General features: G+C 45.2%; 1 protein-coding gene across 1 annotated transcript in view; it reads left to right on the forward strand.

Moving 5' to 3' along the window:
* Positions 1-16,642, forward strand: part of ETNPPL (ethanolamine-phosphate phospho-lyase) — a 73,595-nt gene extending 56,953 nt beyond the window's left edge. The window contains exons 9-13 of the mRNA XM_033956267.1: positions 2,803-2,957; positions 5,266-5,355; positions 8,837-8,967; positions 12,459-12,526; positions 15,531-16,642. Coding sequence (XP_033812158.1) covers positions 2,803-2,957; positions 5,266-5,355; positions 8,837-8,967; positions 12,459-12,526; positions 15,531-15,680 — 594 coding nt within the window. The 3' untranslated portion in view covers positions 15,681-16,642. The remainder of the gene's footprint in view (positions 1-2,802; positions 2,958-5,265; positions 5,356-8,836; positions 8,968-12,458; positions 12,527-15,530) is intronic.
* The last annotated feature ends 2,618 nt before the right edge of the window (positions 16,643-19,260 follow it).

The following is a 19,260-nucleotide window of genomic DNA, read 5'->3' on the forward strand; positions in this document are numbered from 1 at the left end:
AGATAGGATGGGCTATTTAGCCTTTATTTGCCTTCATGTTTCTATGTTTCTCTAACCTCACATGGCCACTCCCAATCAAACAGTCTCAGAAATGCCTCTCCACTATTACATCTTAGCAAAGAGTTAGAAATAATGATCCATTTAGGGTTTTTTTTTTTAGCTTGTTTTTATATCTTGGCCCCCTCATATTGCTTTCTCAGAACTGGTTATATTTTTCTATTCGTTCTTTCAGGAGAAACAATTCTGAGAACCGAGGCCCCTTTTTTGATTGTGTGCACATTTGTTGGCAGAGGAAGTGGATGAGACTGTTCACACAAGACCCTAGCTATAATAACAAACTATACTTACAGGCATCAAGACCTACTTTTTCCTACTAGCCATTCCTCTCCCTATGCACCCAACCATCCTTCTAGCTTTCACTGTCACCTTTTCAACCTATTTGGCCACCCTCTTTCGTGCACAACAGTTCTTCACCCCCAAAGCAGGGGGATATGGAGGGGGGGGGGGTTATGCAGCCCAAATGCATGAGCTTGCATTTCTTAGCATTAAATCTTAGCTGTCAAATTTCAGATCATTCCTCAAACTTCACTAGGCCCTTCCTCATGTTATTCACACGATCAGGAGGATCTACTGTATTGCAGTCTATAAGAAAAAAGGCATGTAAAAATATTCAGTATGGGTAAGGTGACCATTTATTTTTTTCATCAAAAGGGGACATCTATTAATTGTCAGTCCCGCCCCCAATCCCGCCCTAGCCCAGCCCCCCCCCCCAATTCCACCTCCAATTTCTTCCATTCATTTTTCATGTACACATAATATCTTAATTCATAAAGGTAACCATAAAATTTTTTAAAAAACTACAAAGCACACTATATGCATAGAAAATGTTAATTATCATTTATATCTGGGTGGGGTTTCAAAGATGTCAAGGCAGATGACTTTAAAATTCTCAAAACTGACACATTTTGATCACTAAATTGAAAATAAAATCATTTTTCCTACCTTTGCTGTCTGGTGATTTCATGAGTCTCTGGTTGCGTTTCCTTCTGACTGTATATCCTTTCTTTCATTTCTTTCTGCATTCAGGCCCAACAATTGTCCCTTTCTATTCCCTCCCTCCTTCCTTCCTTTCCATGTCCTTAGTGCCCCCAGTGCCTCCTTCCCATGTCCTTAGTGCCCCCAGTACCTCCTTCCCATGTCCCCCTCACTGCCTTCCAGACTTTGTCCCACCCCCACCCCCGAAGCCTGCCTGCCTGCCTATCTCCTTCACTCCCTGCCACGCAAAAAAAAAGCCTCCCTCCAGCGCCAGATTTAACCCCCCCCCGCCCCCTGCCACCACTGCTGCTACTCTCCTTCTTACCTCCCTGCTGCTGCTGCTGCTGGCAATCGCTGCCCAGAAGCCTTCTTCCCGACATCAATTCTGACATTGGAGAGGACGTTCTGGGCCACCAATTGCTGCCTGGCTGGCCCGGAACATCCTCTCCGACATCGGAACTGATGTCGGGAAGAAGGCTTCTGGGCGGCAATTACCAGCAGCAGCGAGGTAAGAAGAACAGTGGCGGCGGCATATGGGGGGGTTAAATCGGGCGCCCATATTCCCAGCTGCATGTCCAGCCCTGGCTCCTCCTCCCATCCTAGATTTGAATAGCACAAGGAGCTGAGAGTGACGCCTTCTTTTCTCTTCTCCCTCAATCAGAGCTAGAGGGCGGACCCTTCTATGACTCTCCCCGCCCCAGGAACTGTTCTGACCAATCAGCACTGAAAGGGATTGAAGATCATGCATTACTCAGCCCTCATCTCTGCCCTTCTCTTCCTCCCTCCAGTGCTGCAAGAGGCCAGAAAAAGAGGCTTTTTTTTTTTTTTTGCGCAGCAGGGAGGGACAGGAAGCGATCGCCTGTCCTGTTATCCCCATGCACAGCTTCGGGACGCTGTCCCTGAAAATGGGACAAAGCTGTGTGTGGGGACAACGGGACAGGGGATCCAAAAACGGGAGTTATGGTCACTTTAAGTATGGGACCAGTAAGTGATGTCAGAGAGAGCCGACACTGATGCAGGCATAGAAACATGATGGCAGATAAAGACCAAATGGCCCATCTACTATGCCCATCTGCAGTAACCATTATCTCTTTCTCGCTCCGATAGAAACATAGAAACATGATGACAGCTAAGGCCAAATAGCCCATCTAGTCTGCCCTTCCACAGTAACCATTATCTCTTTCTCACTCCGATAGAAACATGATGGCAGATAACGGCCAAGTGGCCCATCTAGTCTGCCCATCTGCAGTAACCATTATCTCTTTCTCACTCCGATAGAAACATAGAAACATGATGGCAGATAAAGGCCAAGTGGCCCATCTAGTCTGCCCATCCACAGTAACCATTATCTCTTTCTCGCTCCGATAGAAACATGATGGCAGATAACGGCCAAGTGGCCCATCTAGTCTGCCCATCCGCAGTAACCATTATCTCTTTCTCACTCCGATAGAAACATGATGGCAGATAAAGGCCAAGTGGCCCATCTAGTCTGCCCTAGTAGTTCACAGTACTAGTCTGCCCTAGAAGTTTGTGATACAACTCATGCTGAGAAAATGAAGGGAACGGGCTCACACGCGCAGCAGGGGATGTCGGGATGGAGCGGGGATCGGAGAGGAGGATGGGTGCAGGCGCCCCCACCAAGACAGCGCCCGGGGCAGCCCACCCTCCACCTCTCCTGATTATGTCACTGAGGGGAGAGCTCAGCTTCCAGGCCACAGGGTCAGCAGTATCATTAACAGCCAGTCCTCTCTTTATCCATGATTTCAGTTTGGAGGAAACCCAGTCTCCTGTGCGATTGGTCTAGCTGTGCTGGATGTGATCGAGAAAGAAGACCTTAGGACCAATGCTGTGAAAGTTGGAAATTATCTGGTGGAGCTGCTGAAAGAGCAGAAAGAGAAGCATCCTCTGATAGGAGATATCAGGTATGTGCTTATACATATGGGACTGAAATAACAATGTAGGAGCAAGCAAGCACTTCCCACTAGTTCATTATTACACAGATATTTGGTAAAATTCATAGATTTTTGAGCACATTTTAATGAGAAAACGTTTGCAAAAGAATGTTAAAACTTCTAAAATCCATCTTTGCTAATTAAAAATACAGACAGCAAGGAGGGAGAATTGATAGAAACAATCAAATAGTCATTTTCTGCTGGCTTTTGTTGTTTGTTCCTGGATATTTATATTTATTTTTGTCTGGTGGTTTCCCTCCTGTTCTTTTGGACGTCCAGCTCAGTCAGAAGCAGTGCTGGATCTGAAAGCACGAGCCTTTATTCACACGTATCTGGGGAATTTTCCCATATTTTATAGCCCTTTCAGTCTAAGAATTTCACTAACAGTTTTCAGCTGGGGGCCAGACACAAGAGTTCTTCAGTTTATCAGGCAAATAAAGTGAAATGAAACTAAACCCAGCAATTGTGGGACCTAAATAAAGCCACTAGGTGTCACCATTGTGTAGTGGCCATAACTCTCTAGGTCCTTAGTCTTCACTCCCTGTCCTCGAGGTCAGGTTTTCAGGATAATCCTAATGAATATGCATGGAGGAGATTTGTGTGCTTACTACCTCCATTGCATGCAAATCACTCTCATACATATTCAGTAGAGATATCCTGAAAACTTGACCCTTTGGAGACCATGAAGACTGGGTGTAAAGACTAGAGTCTTAGGGGTTGCAAATGCCACTTCTGCAGCAACCCCCAACTCCTGTCAATCTAGGAATCACACGTAGGTTCCACCATACCAGTGGGCAAGTCCCTTTGCTGGCTTTTGTGAAAAATACTTGAGTGCCTGAATGTAAAACCACTTAGGCTATAAGTGATATAATAAAGAATAATAAATAAATATTTTCCCCACAATAGAATTTTTCCCTACGGTTTTCCCAAAAGGCAGAAAACTTCATTTTTTTTTTAAACATAGAAACATAGAAAAATGAAGGCAGATAAAGATCATATGGCATATCCTGTCTACCCATCAATGCCATCTACTCTCCCTTTCACTCCCTTAAACATAGAAAATGACGTCAGAAAAGGGCCATAGCCCATCAAGTCTGCCCATACAAATGACCCACCCCCTGACTTTACTCCCCTATAGATCCCACGTGAATATCCCATTTTCTCTTAAAATCTGACACGCTGTTGGCCTCAATCACCTGCTGAGGTAGCTCGTTCCAATGATCGACCACCCTTTCGGTGAAGAAGTACTTCCTGGCATCACCATGAAACTTCCCTCCCCTGACTTTCAGCGAGTGACCTCTGGTGGTTGAGGGCCCTGTAAGACAGAAGATATCATCTTCCACCTCTATACGTCCCGTGATATACTTAAACGTCTCAATCATGTTTCCCCTCTCCTATATACTTGTTCCAAGCTTTTGTGAATTCGGCTACAATCTACACCTTACCCACCTCCACTGGGCAGCCATTCCATGAATTCATGACTCTTTCCATAAAGAAATATTTCTTTGGAATACTTCTGAGTCTTTCTCTTTTCCCCTTCACCCTATACCTCCTCATTCCAGAATTTCCTTTCGATTAAGAGAATTGCCTCATACGCGTTTCTTCCACATAGGCATTTAAACATCTCTGTCATCTCTGCCCTCTCTCGCCTTTCCTCCAAAGTATACATATTGTGATCTTTAAGTGTGTCCCCATATGCTTTATGATGAAGACCACTGCTCATTGTAGCTGTCGTCATCTGGACCAATTCCATCCTGTTTATAACTTTTTGAAGGCAGCATATCCAGAATTATACACATTGCTCTAAATTAGGTCTCACCAGACTTTATGGTGAAAACATTTACATGTCAGTCACTGCTAGTATGGAGTAAAAATAAAAGAATCCTGTAATGCAGCCCAGAATAAATCACTAACATACCGAATGACTTCATGTCACTGGGGACAGACTGAACCAGACCTGCCTTAATCTCATTGCATGAATGGACTTTCCACTTTTCTTAGAGAAATTTTAACTGCAAATCCAACTGGCCTTCATGATCTGGAGCTCTCTTGCACATTCTTATTTTTGTTTCCATGTGGGTAGAAGTTTTGCCAAGATTAAACCTGCTACTGTAGTTGAAATGTCTGTTGTCAGAAATAAGTCTGCTTAAACAATCAGATTAAACAAATCTGAAGTGTCTCATTTTGACCGAAATGTCTGTTTTGAAAATAAAAAAGTCAATGCTACAATGCAAAATAGACTAGTTTCAAGGTTAATCTTCTTTTATATTGTCCACAGGGGCGAGGGTTTGTTTATTGGTGTCGATTTAGTGAAGGACAGAAATAAAAGAACACCAGCCACAGCAGAAGCTCAACATATCATATACAAGTAAGCATTCTTTTCTTCAGCATATAGTTAACACATGTACAGTATTTACTTCAGTCTCCCCGGCACGAGATTGTTGCCTGTGTCAGCATCGGCGCTCTCTTTGATGTCACTTCGGGGACCCGCGCCTAGGAAGTGACACTGTGGGGCGAGTGGATGCCAACATGAGCACGCTGCTCCCGCCAGAAAAGATAAAAAGGTACGGGAAAAGGTAAGGGGGTGCGCGTGCGGCAGGGGTGTGGGGGTGGGGAAGAGGGCGGGGGAGGGGTGCCACCGCCCTTGTCCCTCCTCACTACAGAGTTGCGCGGGGACAGAAATCCCACCCATCCCCGCCCGTCCCCGCCAGGATCCTCTCCGTCCCCACCCGTCCCCGTCAGGATCCTCTCCGTCCCCACCCATCCCCGCAAGGAATTACCTCCATCTCCGCCCGTCCCCATAAAAAGCAGCAATTACTTCTGACAGGATCATCAATTCCACAGTTTCTTTTGTGTTTGCGCTGATGTTTTCCTTGTGGAATCTCTTTGGTGGAATCCTTTTTTTGTTTTTTGTTCAGGTAATTAACTTATAAACCCCCTCTTTTTCTAAGGCTGACGTGTCCATTATATTATACTAGCTGATGCCCCGGCATTGCACGGGTATTTAATTATAGCAATAACACTGTAAATGGATTTAAATAAAGATACTTTATAGTGGTGAATGAAATAATTTTGTTACAGCTTTATAAAAAGTAAAATATTCAAAGTATAATGTGAAATATTTGACAAAATGAATACAATTCAACTAACACAAAAATTGATTATAAACAACATTTTTAGTTTCACCTCCAGGAGCAAGAACATATACATTCTTGGGTGAACCCACCCTTCCCACGTGTGCACGTGGGCCGCGAGACCCCCAGAACATATCACCCCAGGTAGTGAGGGATCTGCATACCAAGTTTCGTTTAAATCGGTCCCACAGCTTTTTACATTTTTTCCATTGACTTGAATGGGTGAAATCTGATTTTCTGTTTGTAGCTCCGCCCACGTGTGCAGGTGGGCCGCGAGACCCCCAGAACATATCACCCCAGGTAGTGAGGGATCTGCATACCAAGTTTCGTTCAAATCGGTCCCACAGCTTTGTACATTTTTTCCAATGACTTGAATGGGTGAAATCTGATTTTCTGTTTGTAGCTCCGCCCACGTGTGCAGGTGGGCCGCGAGACCCCCAGAACATATCACCCCAGGTAGTGAGGGATCTGCATACCAAGTTTCGTTCAAATCGGTCCCACAGCTTTGTACATTTTTTCCAATGACTTGAATGGGTGAAATCTGATTTTCTGTTTGTAGCTCCGCCCACGTGTGCAGGTGGGCCGCGAGACCCCCAGAACATATCACCCCAGGTAGTGAGGGATCTGCATACCAAATTTCGTTCAAATCGGTCCCACTGCTTCTTACATTTTTTCCATTGACTTGAATGGGTGAAATCTGATTTTCTGTTTGTAGCTCCGCCCACGTGTGCAGGTGGGCCACGAGACCCCCAGAACATATCACCCCAGGTAGTGAGGGATCTGCATACCAAGTTTCGTTCAAATCGGTCCCACAGCTTCTTACATTTTTTCCATTGACTTGAATGGGTGAAATCTGATTTTCTGTTTGTAGCTCCGCCCACGTGTGCAGGTGGGCCGCGAGACCCCCAGAACATATTACCCCAGGTAGTGAGGGATCTGCATACCAAGTTTCGTTCAAATCGGTCCCACAGCTTTGTACATTTTTTCCATTGACTTGAATGGGTGAAATCTGATTTTCTGTTTGTAGCTCCGCCCACGTGTGCATGTGGGCCGCAAGACCCCCAGAACATATCACCCCCGGTAGTGAGGGATCTGCATACCAATTTTCGTTCAAATCGGTCCCACAGCGTTTTACATTTTTTCCATTGACATGAATGGGTGAAATCCGATTTTCTTTTTGTAGCTCCGCCCACGTGTGCAGGTGGGCCGCGAGACCCCCAGAACATATCACCCCAGGTAGTGAGGGATCGGCATACCAAGTTTCGTTAAAATCGGTCAAGCCGTTTTTGAATTACAGGGAGAAAGGCAGCTTCTTACATTTTTTTAATTGACATGAATGGGTGAAATCTGATTTTTTGTTTGTAACTGCGGCAACGTGTGCAGGAGGGCCGCGAGACTCCCAGAACATATCATCCCAGGTAGTTGGAATTACTGTGAGAATGGCAGTTTTTTACATTTTTTCCATTGACATGAATGGGTGAAATCTGATTTTCTGTTTGTAGTTCCGCCCATGTGTGCAGGTGGGCCGCGAGACCCCCAGAACATATCACCCCAGGTAGTGAGGGATCAGCATACCAAGTTTAGTTCAAATCGGTCCCACAGCTTTTTACATTTTTCCCATGGACTTGAATGGGTGAAATCTGAAGTTCTGTTTGTAGCTCCGCCCACGTGTGCAGTTGGGCCGCGAGACCCCCAGAACATATCATCCCGGGTAGTGAGGGATCCGCATACCAAGTTTCGTTCAAATCGTGCAAGCCGGTTTTGCGGAGGCAGATTTTACATTTGTTCCATTGACATGAATGGGTGAAATCTGATTTTCTGTTTGTAGCTCCGCCCAGATGTGCAGGTTGGCCGCGATACCCCCAGAACATATCACCCCAGGTAGTGAGTGATCTGCATACCAAGTTTCGTTCAAATCGGGCAAGCCGTTTTTGCGTTGGCAGCTGTTTTACATTTTTTCCATTGACATGAATGGGTGAAATCTGATTTTATGTTTGTAGCTCCGCCAACATGTGCAGGAGGGCCGTGAGACCCCCAGAACATATCACCCCAGGTAGTGAGGGATCGGCATACCAAGTTTCATTCAAATCGGGCAAGCCGTTTTTGCGTTGGCAGCTCTTTACATTTTTTCCATTGACATGAATGGGTGAAATCCGATTATCTGTTTGTAGCTCCGCCCACGTGTGCAGGTGGGCCGCGAGACCCCCAGAACATATCATCCCGGGTAGTGAGGGATCTGCATACCAAGTTTCGTTCAAATCGGTCAAGCCGTTTTTGCGTGATCGCGGCACATACATACATACATCCGATTTTATATATATAGATGGACGAACCCTGCTTCCAAAGTCTTCCTTCCCTGTAGGAGTCCCGTTGGCTAGACGGGGGTCCCCGTGGGAGTCCCGTGTGCCAGAGAGGGGTCCCCGTGGGAGTTCCGTGGGTTAGGGGGGATTCCGCGGGACCCCGCGGAATTCCCGCGATCCCCGTTCCCGTGCAGACCTCTTCTGCTCACCCTTATTACGCCACTGGGCAACCTTCATACTTTTTATTTCATAAGCATTTAAAAACTTGTCTTTTCTATAAATACTTGAGTCAGGAAATTTGTTTTGTAGGGTTTTCTCTAGCTGTTGTAATTTACAGTGATTCTGTTGGTTTTATTGTACACCGCTTCAGACCTAAGATTAGATTAGATTAGATTTCTATTTTTTTCTTTCACAGACTGAAGGAGCAGCGGATCCTCCTCAGTGCCGATGGACCATATAGAAACATTCTGAAATTCAAGCCACCTATGTGCTTTACCATGGAGAATGCCCGACATGTGGTAGAGAAGCTGGATGCACTTCTTAAAGGTACTTGCAACAAAAGAGAATTGTGGAATTAAAAAAAGAAACTAAACTAAACCTTAAGTTTATATACCGCATCGTCTCCATAAAGATAGAGCTCGGCATGGTTTACAGGAACTTTAATATAAGGAAGGAAAAACATAATAAGAATTACTGCCTCTTTTACAAAGCCGCACGGCAATAGCCCCGAAGCCCTTTAAATCTCTATGGGCTTCGGGGCTGTTAGTGCAGGGCAGCCGCTAGCGCCGGCTTTGTAAAAGAGGCCGATAGTGTTTATAAAGAGGGTAGCAAGATTTACATTTTTGAGAATAACCAAGCTTTCAGATGCTTACAGAATAATTGGAAGGAGCCCAGATTCCGCAGCAGGGCAGGAAGGTTATTCCAAAGCTCAGTGATTTTGATAAAAAGAGATGTCCCTAATTTTCCCACATAGATAACGCCTTTTAACGAGGGGAAAGATAGTTTAAGTTTTTGGGTGGATCTGGTAGTGTCAGGTCTCGTAGAATTCCAAGATACTGGAATTAGGGGGTGGGGGGAGATGCCATGCAGGATCTTGAATGTTAGGCAGGCACATTTAAAGTGAACTCTAGAAATTACTGGAAGCCAGTGAAGTTTTGACAGAAGCGGGGAAACAGATCAAATTTACTTTTTACGAAGATCAACCTAGCCGCAGTGTTCTGGATCTGCTGAAGTCTTTGAAGATTTTTCTTGGTTAGACTTAGATAGATGGAGTTACAATAGTCCAGCCTGGAAAGAATGATTGATTGTACATGGACAGCAAAATGTTGCTGGTGGAAGCAGGATCTCACTTTTCTCAACATGTGAAGACTAAAAAAACATTTTTACTCAAAATCAAAACAGTTTATGAGAAGCACCACAAACAATTGTACATTTATATCTCCAAATGAGCAGAGTACAGATTTCACAGGCATTCACAGATTGAACAACTCATTCTCCCCCCTCCCTTTTACAAAACCACGAAAGAGGTTTTTGGCGGAGGCCGGTACGCTGAATGCTCTGCGCTGCTCCCAACGCTCATAAGATCTCTATGAGCATCGGGAGCAGCGCAGAACATTCAGGCCCTGATTCTGCAAAGTGCTCCCGATTGTAGGCAGCTGTAGGCTGTCTAATCAGCCAATCAGAAGGCACTTTTTCTAAAAATAAAATGCTCCCCAGGCAGGCCGCCTATATAGAAGGCGCCTCCAGGGAGCCTAGAGAGGCCTGCAAGCCCGCCTAAGTTCGCTTAAGGCTAGGCGGTAGCCTTAAGCGAACCTAGACGGCCTTACGCATCTCCCTAGCAGAACGGGAGACGCTTACAATGTAGGCTAGCAAAATGCTGGCCTACATGGTAAGTAGATGCGGACGCTGTACCTAATTGCGGCAAGGATCTCCCTGCCATGATTAGTATAGCGGCCACGGCTACTGCCGCAAATTTCCCCTCCCCCCCGACGATCGCCGGCAGGAAGGTGCTCAACCCTTCCTGCCGACAGAACCCACCCCCACGACGATCGCGGCAGGAGGGTACCCAACCCCTCCTGCCAACCCCCCACACGGCCCTTCCGAAGATCGTGGCAGGAGGGTACCCAACCCCTCCTGCCGGCCCCCCTAAGATTGCCGGCAGGAGGGTACCCAAAGGCCCCCCTAAGATTGCCAGCAGGAGGGTACCCCAACGGCCCCCCCTAAGATTGCCAGCAGGAGGGTGCCCAACCCCTCCTCCCGGGCCCCCCAAAGGCACCCCCTAAGATCTCCGACAGGAGGGTGCCGAGCCATTTTCTAAAAGCGGCGTCGGCTTTTAGCTACAAAAATAAACTAATGGTCCAGGGGTGCCGGTACAGTGACTACACTGTTTTAAACCCCGGCATGGCAGTGTCAGAGACTGCTAAAAAGCTGTGTTGTGATGCAGCGAGAGAGATGCTCATTCTCTCCTGCTGCCAACCAACAACCCCTCCCCTCCTACAACAGGAGAGATGCCCACTTTCCCCTGCTGCCATACAACACCCAGCCCCGCTTCCGACGCCCCCCCTCCCTTTACCTCCATGTAGATGCGTGACCTGAGGGATGCAGATTCCTCGACCCAACTGGCTCGCATCTTCCAAAATGCGCCTTCCCCTCCCCAGTGCATCCTGGGATGCACCAGGGAGGGGCCTTAAACAACTTGGGCCAATCAGAGCCTCAGGCCCCTCCCCAGATGCACCGGGAAGGGGCCTAAGGCTCTGATTGGCCCGGATGCCTTAGACCCCTCCTATGCACTGGGGAGGGAAAGGCTTATTTTGGAAGACGCAGGCCAGCTAGGTGATGGGAATCCACATTCCTCAGATCACAAATCTACATGGAGGTAAGGGGAGATGTCAGAGATGAGGAGGGTGTTGTATGGCAGCGGGGGAGAGTGGGCATCTCTTCTGTTGTAGGGAGGGTTGTTTGCGTTGGTAGAGAATTGGCATCTCTCTTGCTGCAAAGGGGGGGTCACCGCCATTTGGGGGGGTTGTTTGTGGCGGGAGATATTGGGCATCTCTCCTGCTGCAGCGGAAGAGAATCGGTATCTCTCCCATTGCAAGAGGAGGTTGTTTGTGGGGGGAGAGATTTAGCATCTCTCCCGCTGCAGGGGAGGGTTGTTGGTTGGCAGCGGGAAAGATTAAAGATCTCTCCTGTTGTAATTATGTGTGTGTGGGGGGGGGGTGTCTTTTTTTTCACGTTTTTTCTGCGCATGTGCCCATCGCTATCACCAGTGATGGGCACATGCAAATTTAGCAAATCTTCGCTGATGTCCGCTGACCTCATTTGCATGCGGGAGTTTTTGAGAACGTCTTCTTTTTTTAAATTCGCTATCAAAACGTCTGTGTTAGCAGACCGTCACTTTTTAACACGGTTTTTTGAGAATCCTGGCCTCAGTCCAGCGATTTTCCACTTTTTTCATTCCATATTTTCCCAATGAAACAAAAAAGTAGAAAATCACTGGACTAAGGGGAAAATTCTACCTAAACCTAGTTGCCAGTAGATGCAATACCGATGCATATGTTAATTAAGAAACGGATGTGGCTTTAGGCTGCCTTAAGCACTTACGTAGGCATGATTCATGACAAAGATAGGTGCCAGAACAGTAGACCTGGAAAACCCTGGCCTAGATTTCCTGCACCTGTCTTTCCTGGAGGCACAATTCGGTATACAGCGCCATCGCATGACTGACATGTGATCTGCGGCCTCTTTTTTAGGCGGCCGCCAATATCAGCGTCGTAGAGAGAATCCAGGCCTACATGTATAGCCCTCGATGGAGACTACCCCAGCTTTGTTGGTCAGGCTGAGAACTTTTCAGCGGCCTCTTGTATGGAGTCACGGTCCACTGGAAGCCTAGATTAGCATAACAATCAGTCCCTATCACTTTGCAGCAGATTGTGCAATGCTATTGTGACAAATAATGGAACATTCTATTTACTTATGCCTGACTTCCAGTTGGCGATTTCATTTGTCATGTAACAAGGACATTCTTTTGCTCATTTTAGATTTGGAAGAAGCAACTGGAATCAGTTGTGAAAGTGGAATATCTGTAAAACCGGCATGCAAAAGAAAAGTAAGTTGCCACCTTTGTAACATTTTTAACTCATCTCCATTGCTTAAAGGCCACAATGAGGGCTTCATTTATTTATTAATGTGTGTTAAATAATGCATGGTCTTTTATTCTCAATGGGGCCTATTTATCCGCTTGGCGCTTCACTTGAATTAAAGTATCTTAGTAAACCAGAGCTTTATTTTCCAGTAGAAATCTAATACTGCAGGACTTGTTCTTACAAAATCACTACTTACGTAGGAGCTGTTTCCTGCAACTCTGACTGTCTTGTCTGCTACTCATCCGCACTGATATGAAGTTTGTCCTAGAATTTGGGGTGGCTTAAGTTATGCTATGGGCCAAATTTTATAAACAGCGCTTAGCGGCATCTACAATGTAGGCACCATTTGGTGCTGTTTATAGAATCACATCTAGAAGTGCCTAAGCCAGTGGTCTCAAACTCGCGGCCCGCCAGGTACTATTTTGAGGCCCTCGGTATGTTTATCACAATCGCAAAAGTAAAATAAAACAGTTTCTTGATCATATGTCTCTTTAGCTATAAATTACAATATTATTATTAAGACTTAGCCAAAAGGAAAGATTTATAAATTATAAAGCATTTTACCTCATGCAAAATTGTCATTTCTTTAATAAGACATTAACTATTTTTTCTGAGGCCCTCCAAGTACCTACAAATCCAAAATGTGGCCCTGCAAAGGGTTTGATTTTGAGACCACTGGCCTAAGCAAACTTAGGAGAGATGAAAGAAGACTAAGAAAAAGACAAAATGAGAGAACACATATTGGAATAAGAATCTAAATTAATAGATTATTTAAACAGCAAAGTGTAACAATGATATCATTACTCTATGATCACAGTTTCTCAGTTATCTCTTTTCTAAGGGGTCCTTTTACTAAATTGTGCTAAAAAGCGGACTATGACTAAAGCATAGGTTTCCCGCATGCTGTGTCCACTTTTGGCGCAGCTGTACAATGGCAGCATTTTCCATTTTTTTCAATAATATCCACATGCTAATTTTCCCATTAGCACGTGAGCCCTTAACTAAGGGTTTCTACACAAACCACGTGCTAATCGATTAGTACTTGGCAATACCCATGTGCTAACCGATTAGTATAGCCACACCCATTCTCCACTCCAATTTTATGTTTTAGCATGAGGGTACAGCGCGCACATACACAGACTATTGTCTCAGTATGCCCCGCAGTAGTGCTTTCCAACATGCGACAGGCATGCACTAATGCTTACTGCAGCTCAGTAAAAGGGCCCCTACTTGTTATGGCATATCCTTTGACAAAAACCTTAGATGGCAATGAAATATAATGAGAAAGGAAGGAACCCTCTTAAAGCTGCATGATTCAATGCAGCTGTTGGGTCAGTACTAAGCCGCAGTGGTCAGTGATTTTTAAACACTGGCCACTACAGCTAAAAAAACATCTGGTGGTCCATGCGAGCACTATCTGGATAATGATGAAATTAAGCTCACTATTCCAATAGCTAATCAGATAAAGTTAGGTCAGCCCTCTCCTATTCTGAGTTTATCCAAATAGTTAATCAGTTACCTCTGGATTAGAGAATGACACGGTGACAAAATTCATCACCATTCCCGTCCCCGCGGTTAAATGCGGGAAACAATCCCAATGTCATTCTTCAATGTCTATGTCAACCTCAATCCTTCTGCATCAGCATTCTTCAATGCAAGGTTTGAGGATTAGTAGTTGTGCCCATTCATACTCTGATTCTTCCCTTTCTCCTTAAAGAATGACATAGGACTGGTTTCCCGCAGTTAACCACGGGGATGGGGACAAGTGTCCCTATGTCATTCTCTATGGCAAATCTTATGTCTTAAGTAAGCCATGTATAGAACAATCAAGCCATTGTGACATCACTGATGAGGTTGGCTCTTAGGCATTGGTGGAATGAGGCATTATGACATCACAATATCAGCCCTAGAATGTTGCTACTATTTGGGTTTCTGCCAGATACTTGTGACCTGGGTTGGCCACTGTTGGAAACAGGATGCTGAGCTTGATGGACCTTCGGTCTGTCCCAGTATTGCAGGAAACCATCCCGTGTCCTTCTTTAGTGTCTATCTCAACCTCAGTCCTTCTACACTAGCATTCTTGAGGGTCAGTGGTTATGCCCATTCATACTCTGACTCTTCCTTCTCTCCTTAAAGAATGACATAGAGATAGTTTCCCATGGTTATCCGCGGGGATAGGAACAGTGATGAATTTTGTCACTGTGTCATTCTTTACTTCTGGATTCTATATATGACACCCAAATTTCAGCGCATTGCAGATATGTGCATGCAAATTAATTGGCTAGCAAGCTCTTTATAAATAATTGTGTGCCAAAGCGGTTTTATGCTAGTGTTTTATAATGGCTTAGGCTCACTCAGATACTGTTTTAGCTGTGGTGCACCTACATTGAAGTGCCAAGTTCTAGAATTGTCCCCTTAGAGTATATCACCCATTTTGGCATGCAGTGTATTTATTTATTTAATTCATTTTTCTATCTCATCCTCCCCAAAGAGCTCAGCGCGGGTTACAGGTTACAATTTTAGGGTTAGGGTACAAGTTTGTTTGGGGGGTTTTCGGTACAAGTTTTTAAGCTAGATTGACACATACATATAAGGATCTAATACCAATATACAGTACATAATGCAATTTGTAGTGCCTAGGCCAGTAATTATTTTCAGTTATTAATATAGAAAAGACTGACAATTTGTTAAAAAGAGCAGTGCAAATCTCTGCCGAAAATGAAAAATCATCTAAGAAAATGAGAAATGTGGTTCTGCTGGACAAAATTCAGAGCTGCTCAGGAGGTCTCAGCGGCTACCCTCAAGGCAACTGAACACGCCAGACTTTTTTTTTCAGAGTAAAGATAATATGAAGTCTAACAAAAGGTGTGACAAAATCTCTCATAGGCATTCTATAAACCAGCCATGTTTGTAAGGTCAACATTGCCAGCAAACTAATTGTTTACTGGAATTTCTGGTTCATTACAGGTGCCCAGTGACGCACAGACCAGTGAACAGACAACAGAAGCAAATTCGCAGTCGGAAGGTATCAGCCACGACAACAGACACGCCTGCAGGCGAGAGAATGGATTTTACACCAAGAAGCCTGCGGAGACAGGCAAAAGAATCAGAACATGACATGGTCCATCAGAGTCACCAGGGCCGTGTGTGTCAGATCATGTATGAGAGGATGTGTGAGAGAATCTTGCTTGTGATTTCAGTACTTGGTATTTAAATGATAATTACAGTTTTTCAATGTTTTAATGGCTGTTTGTATTACAAGGTGTACGTCAGCTAAGAGCTTGCCAAAGCACTCCAAAAGTCCAAAAACAAGGAAGCTTCAGAAGTATTTATTGCACTGTCCTGCCTAAACAAAGGCTATTACCTCCACATACATCACTGGATTACGTTTCAAAAACATAAAAGATCGCTCAGCATTCATGCATAATGCTTGCTCGTTCCTTTGTACCACTGAGAAGAACTGCTTAATACTTGAGAATAGTGTGGGCTTTTCTCAGTTGATTACATTTATTTTCCATGCTGAGAAAGTGGTAGCCCTGCCATTAGGGGAGATCAGACAGGGTAACTGAAGCAGGCCTTGTTCTAATGCACAAATCATCTCTTTAGCTAAGTCATTTGTCTTACCTAATTTACATAGGGCTAGATTTACCAAAATGATTGAACCGTATTAGCATTTGTTATTTGTAAATGGGTCTCAGAGTATAGAATAGACTTTAAGATTTAAAATGTGCTAGCATGTGCTAATGTGGTTGCTCCCTTTGGTAAATATAGCCCTTGGTTTGTAATGTAACTCTCATCCTCTGTACCTAGTATTCTATTCCTTTACTGGTCTGTGAAACAGGGCAGATAAAATTTACAAGGACCATCGAGTCTGCCTTTTCCAGATGAAGCAGCGGAGATCTTAGCTCATCTTTTCTCCCAGAATGTCTTGATTTATTTCTTTAGTGACCTTAAGTTTGAACATAAGAATAGCCTAACTGGGTCATACCAATGGTCCATCAAGCCCAGTAGCCCGTTCTCACGGTGGCCAATCCAGATCATTAATACCTGGCCAAAACCCAAAGAGTAGCAGTATTCCATGTTACCGATTCAGGGCAAGCAGTGGCTTCCCCCATGTCTTTCTCAATAACAGACTAAGGACTTTTCCTCCAGGAAATTGTCCAAACCCTTCTTAAAACCAGCTACGCTATCCGCTCTTACCACAACCTCTGGCAATGCGTTTCAGAGCTTAACTATTCTCTGAGTGAAAAAATATTTCCTCCTATTGGTTTTAAAAGTATTTCCCTGTAACTTCATCGATTGTCCCCTAGTCTTTGTAATTTTTGACGGGTGATTGATGATTACAATGGCACATCAGGGCCTTCTGAAAAGCTACACGCATTATTACAGAATACTGCCTCAGTGTGCCTAACTTGGGTGTCAGTATTTACACTAGATTTCAGCAAGCGTAAGCCTGACACCCAGATTTAGGCATGGGAATCGGCAATGAGTGCAATCCTATGAAGGGCTAGTTTCAAGTTTATTTTGGACTTTCTGCCCCACCCTTTGGTGAAACCTTCAAGGCAGTTTACAATCTAAAAATATAGTGCAAAGGTTAGGAAAAGTCATAGAGAAATAGACTAATACAGCAAAGAGGGTAGGAAGGGAGAATTACAATTGCTGATAGGAAAGGGGGGGGGAAGTAATACATTAAGATGCACTGCAATTGCTGTCCATGCCTACCTCTCTACAGCTGAGAGGTCAATAAATAGCATCCTGGAATAAGAATTTATAGAATTGTACTTAGTGTTGAATTTTGAGTGCCATTTATATAGTAGAATTCCCCCCCCCCCACCCCCCATTGTGTGGAAGAGGGGAGGGGGAAGGTTCAGGACAGGCAGATTTGAAGACAATTCCAGTTTGAGAGATTGGTTTCTGCCTTTAAAACTCTGCTGGGAAGGTGCAGGTTTGTGTTTGGACTCATTTAATCAAGGCACACTACTGCATAAGGACATCAAAATAGCCATACTGGGTCAGACAATGGTCCATCTAGCCCATCATCCTGTTTCCAACAGTAACCAATCCACATCACAAATATCTTGGAGAATTTGACAATTTACCACTTATTTCATCAAGCTATAACCACCCCACGCACTCAGCAGGCAACATCTTAGACTTGCTCTTCACCCTCAGAGGCCCAACTGCAGAGCCCCAACAAACAACTTATACCACCACACCAGTCCCATGGTCAGACCACCACCTCATTGAATTCGAACTCCCACTTGAAACTACCCTAGCCCCGCGTAAATACCCTACCCCTCCCACCCTACCTCAACTCCCTAACTCAGTCAGCCCTCCAGCCATGGCCACGGGCATTCGCACCCTAAACGAAACCTGCACCCAACATCCCCACTCCATTGACCAGGCAGCCTCCGCTTGGCACTCCAACATCCAATCCCTCTATAATAGCCTCGCCCAGACAAAAACAACCCAAATAATCACCAACAAAGCACCTGCTCCCTGGTACACCAGTGACCTCCGATCCATAAAACGATCACTGAGGAAAGCAGAAAGGATCTGGATCAAACACCCGAGCTCAGAAACCAAAGCCCATTGGAATAACTTATCCATCACCTACAAAGCTGCTATCCTAGAAGCGAAAAAGACCTACTACTCTCGCCTCCTACAACTAGCCCCTTCTAGATCCAAACAACTGTTCACCCTCACAAACCAACTCTTCACCAGCGCCCAAAGAAAAAGTCACAACAACCAAACAGAACTTGATAGTGAGACTCTCTCGGACTTCTTCCAGTCCAAAGTACAAACCATCCGAGATAATCTTGACACCAACACCAAACCCACTCCTATTCAGCCCCAACCGATTCCAAATACCCCATCCTCCATCGCTCTCTCCCAATTTCATATGGCCACTCATACCGAGGTCCTCGAAGCCCTGAGAGAAATCAAACCCTCCAACACCATCCTCGATCCCTGCCCATCCAATCTCCTGCTGTCCACAGAAGACGCCATGGCAGAATCCATCCTCCACATCATTAACACCTCTCTAACCACTGGGACTGTTCCCCTCCGCTGGAAGTTAGCTATTATCAAGCCCACTCTCAAAAAACCCACCCTTGATCCTAACGAACCCGGCAACTATCGCCCAGTCTCCAACCTCCCATTTGTCTCCAAACTCCTTGAACGAATTGTGCTCCACCGACTACACCCTTTCACTGAAGAACAAGCTGCTCTATCCCCTGCCCAGTCCGGCTTCTGAAAAGGCCACAGCACAGAGTCAGTACTCCTTGATATCATTGATGACAGCTGGGCAATACTCAACAAAGGCAGTGATGCCCTACTAGTCCTACTTGACCTCAGCGCTGCCTTTGACACAGTCGACCACCACCTCCTCACATCCAGACTCTATGACCTCGGAATCAAGGACACAGCCCTCCAATGGATCACCTCCTTCCTCCATCAAAGGACCCAAACTGTCCTACTAGGGACACACAAATCTCACCCCAAGCCTATCAAATATGTTGTTCCTCAAGGCACCCTTCTATCCCCCCTCCTATTCAACCTCTACATCAGGCCTGTCATTGATATAGCACAGAAATATAGCATTAAAATCCACTCTTATGCAGATGACATCCAGCTGCTCCTCCCACTAGGCGAAAACCAGTCGTCCCAAATTGCTAACCTACAACAATGCCTATCT

This window comes from Geotrypetes seraphini, chromosome 1, assembly GCF_902459505.1.
Source record: "Geotrypetes seraphini chromosome 1, aGeoSer1.1, whole genome shotgun sequence".
NCBI classification, from domain to species: Eukaryota; Metazoa; Chordata; class Amphibia; order Gymnophiona; family Dermophiidae; genus Geotrypetes; species Geotrypetes seraphini.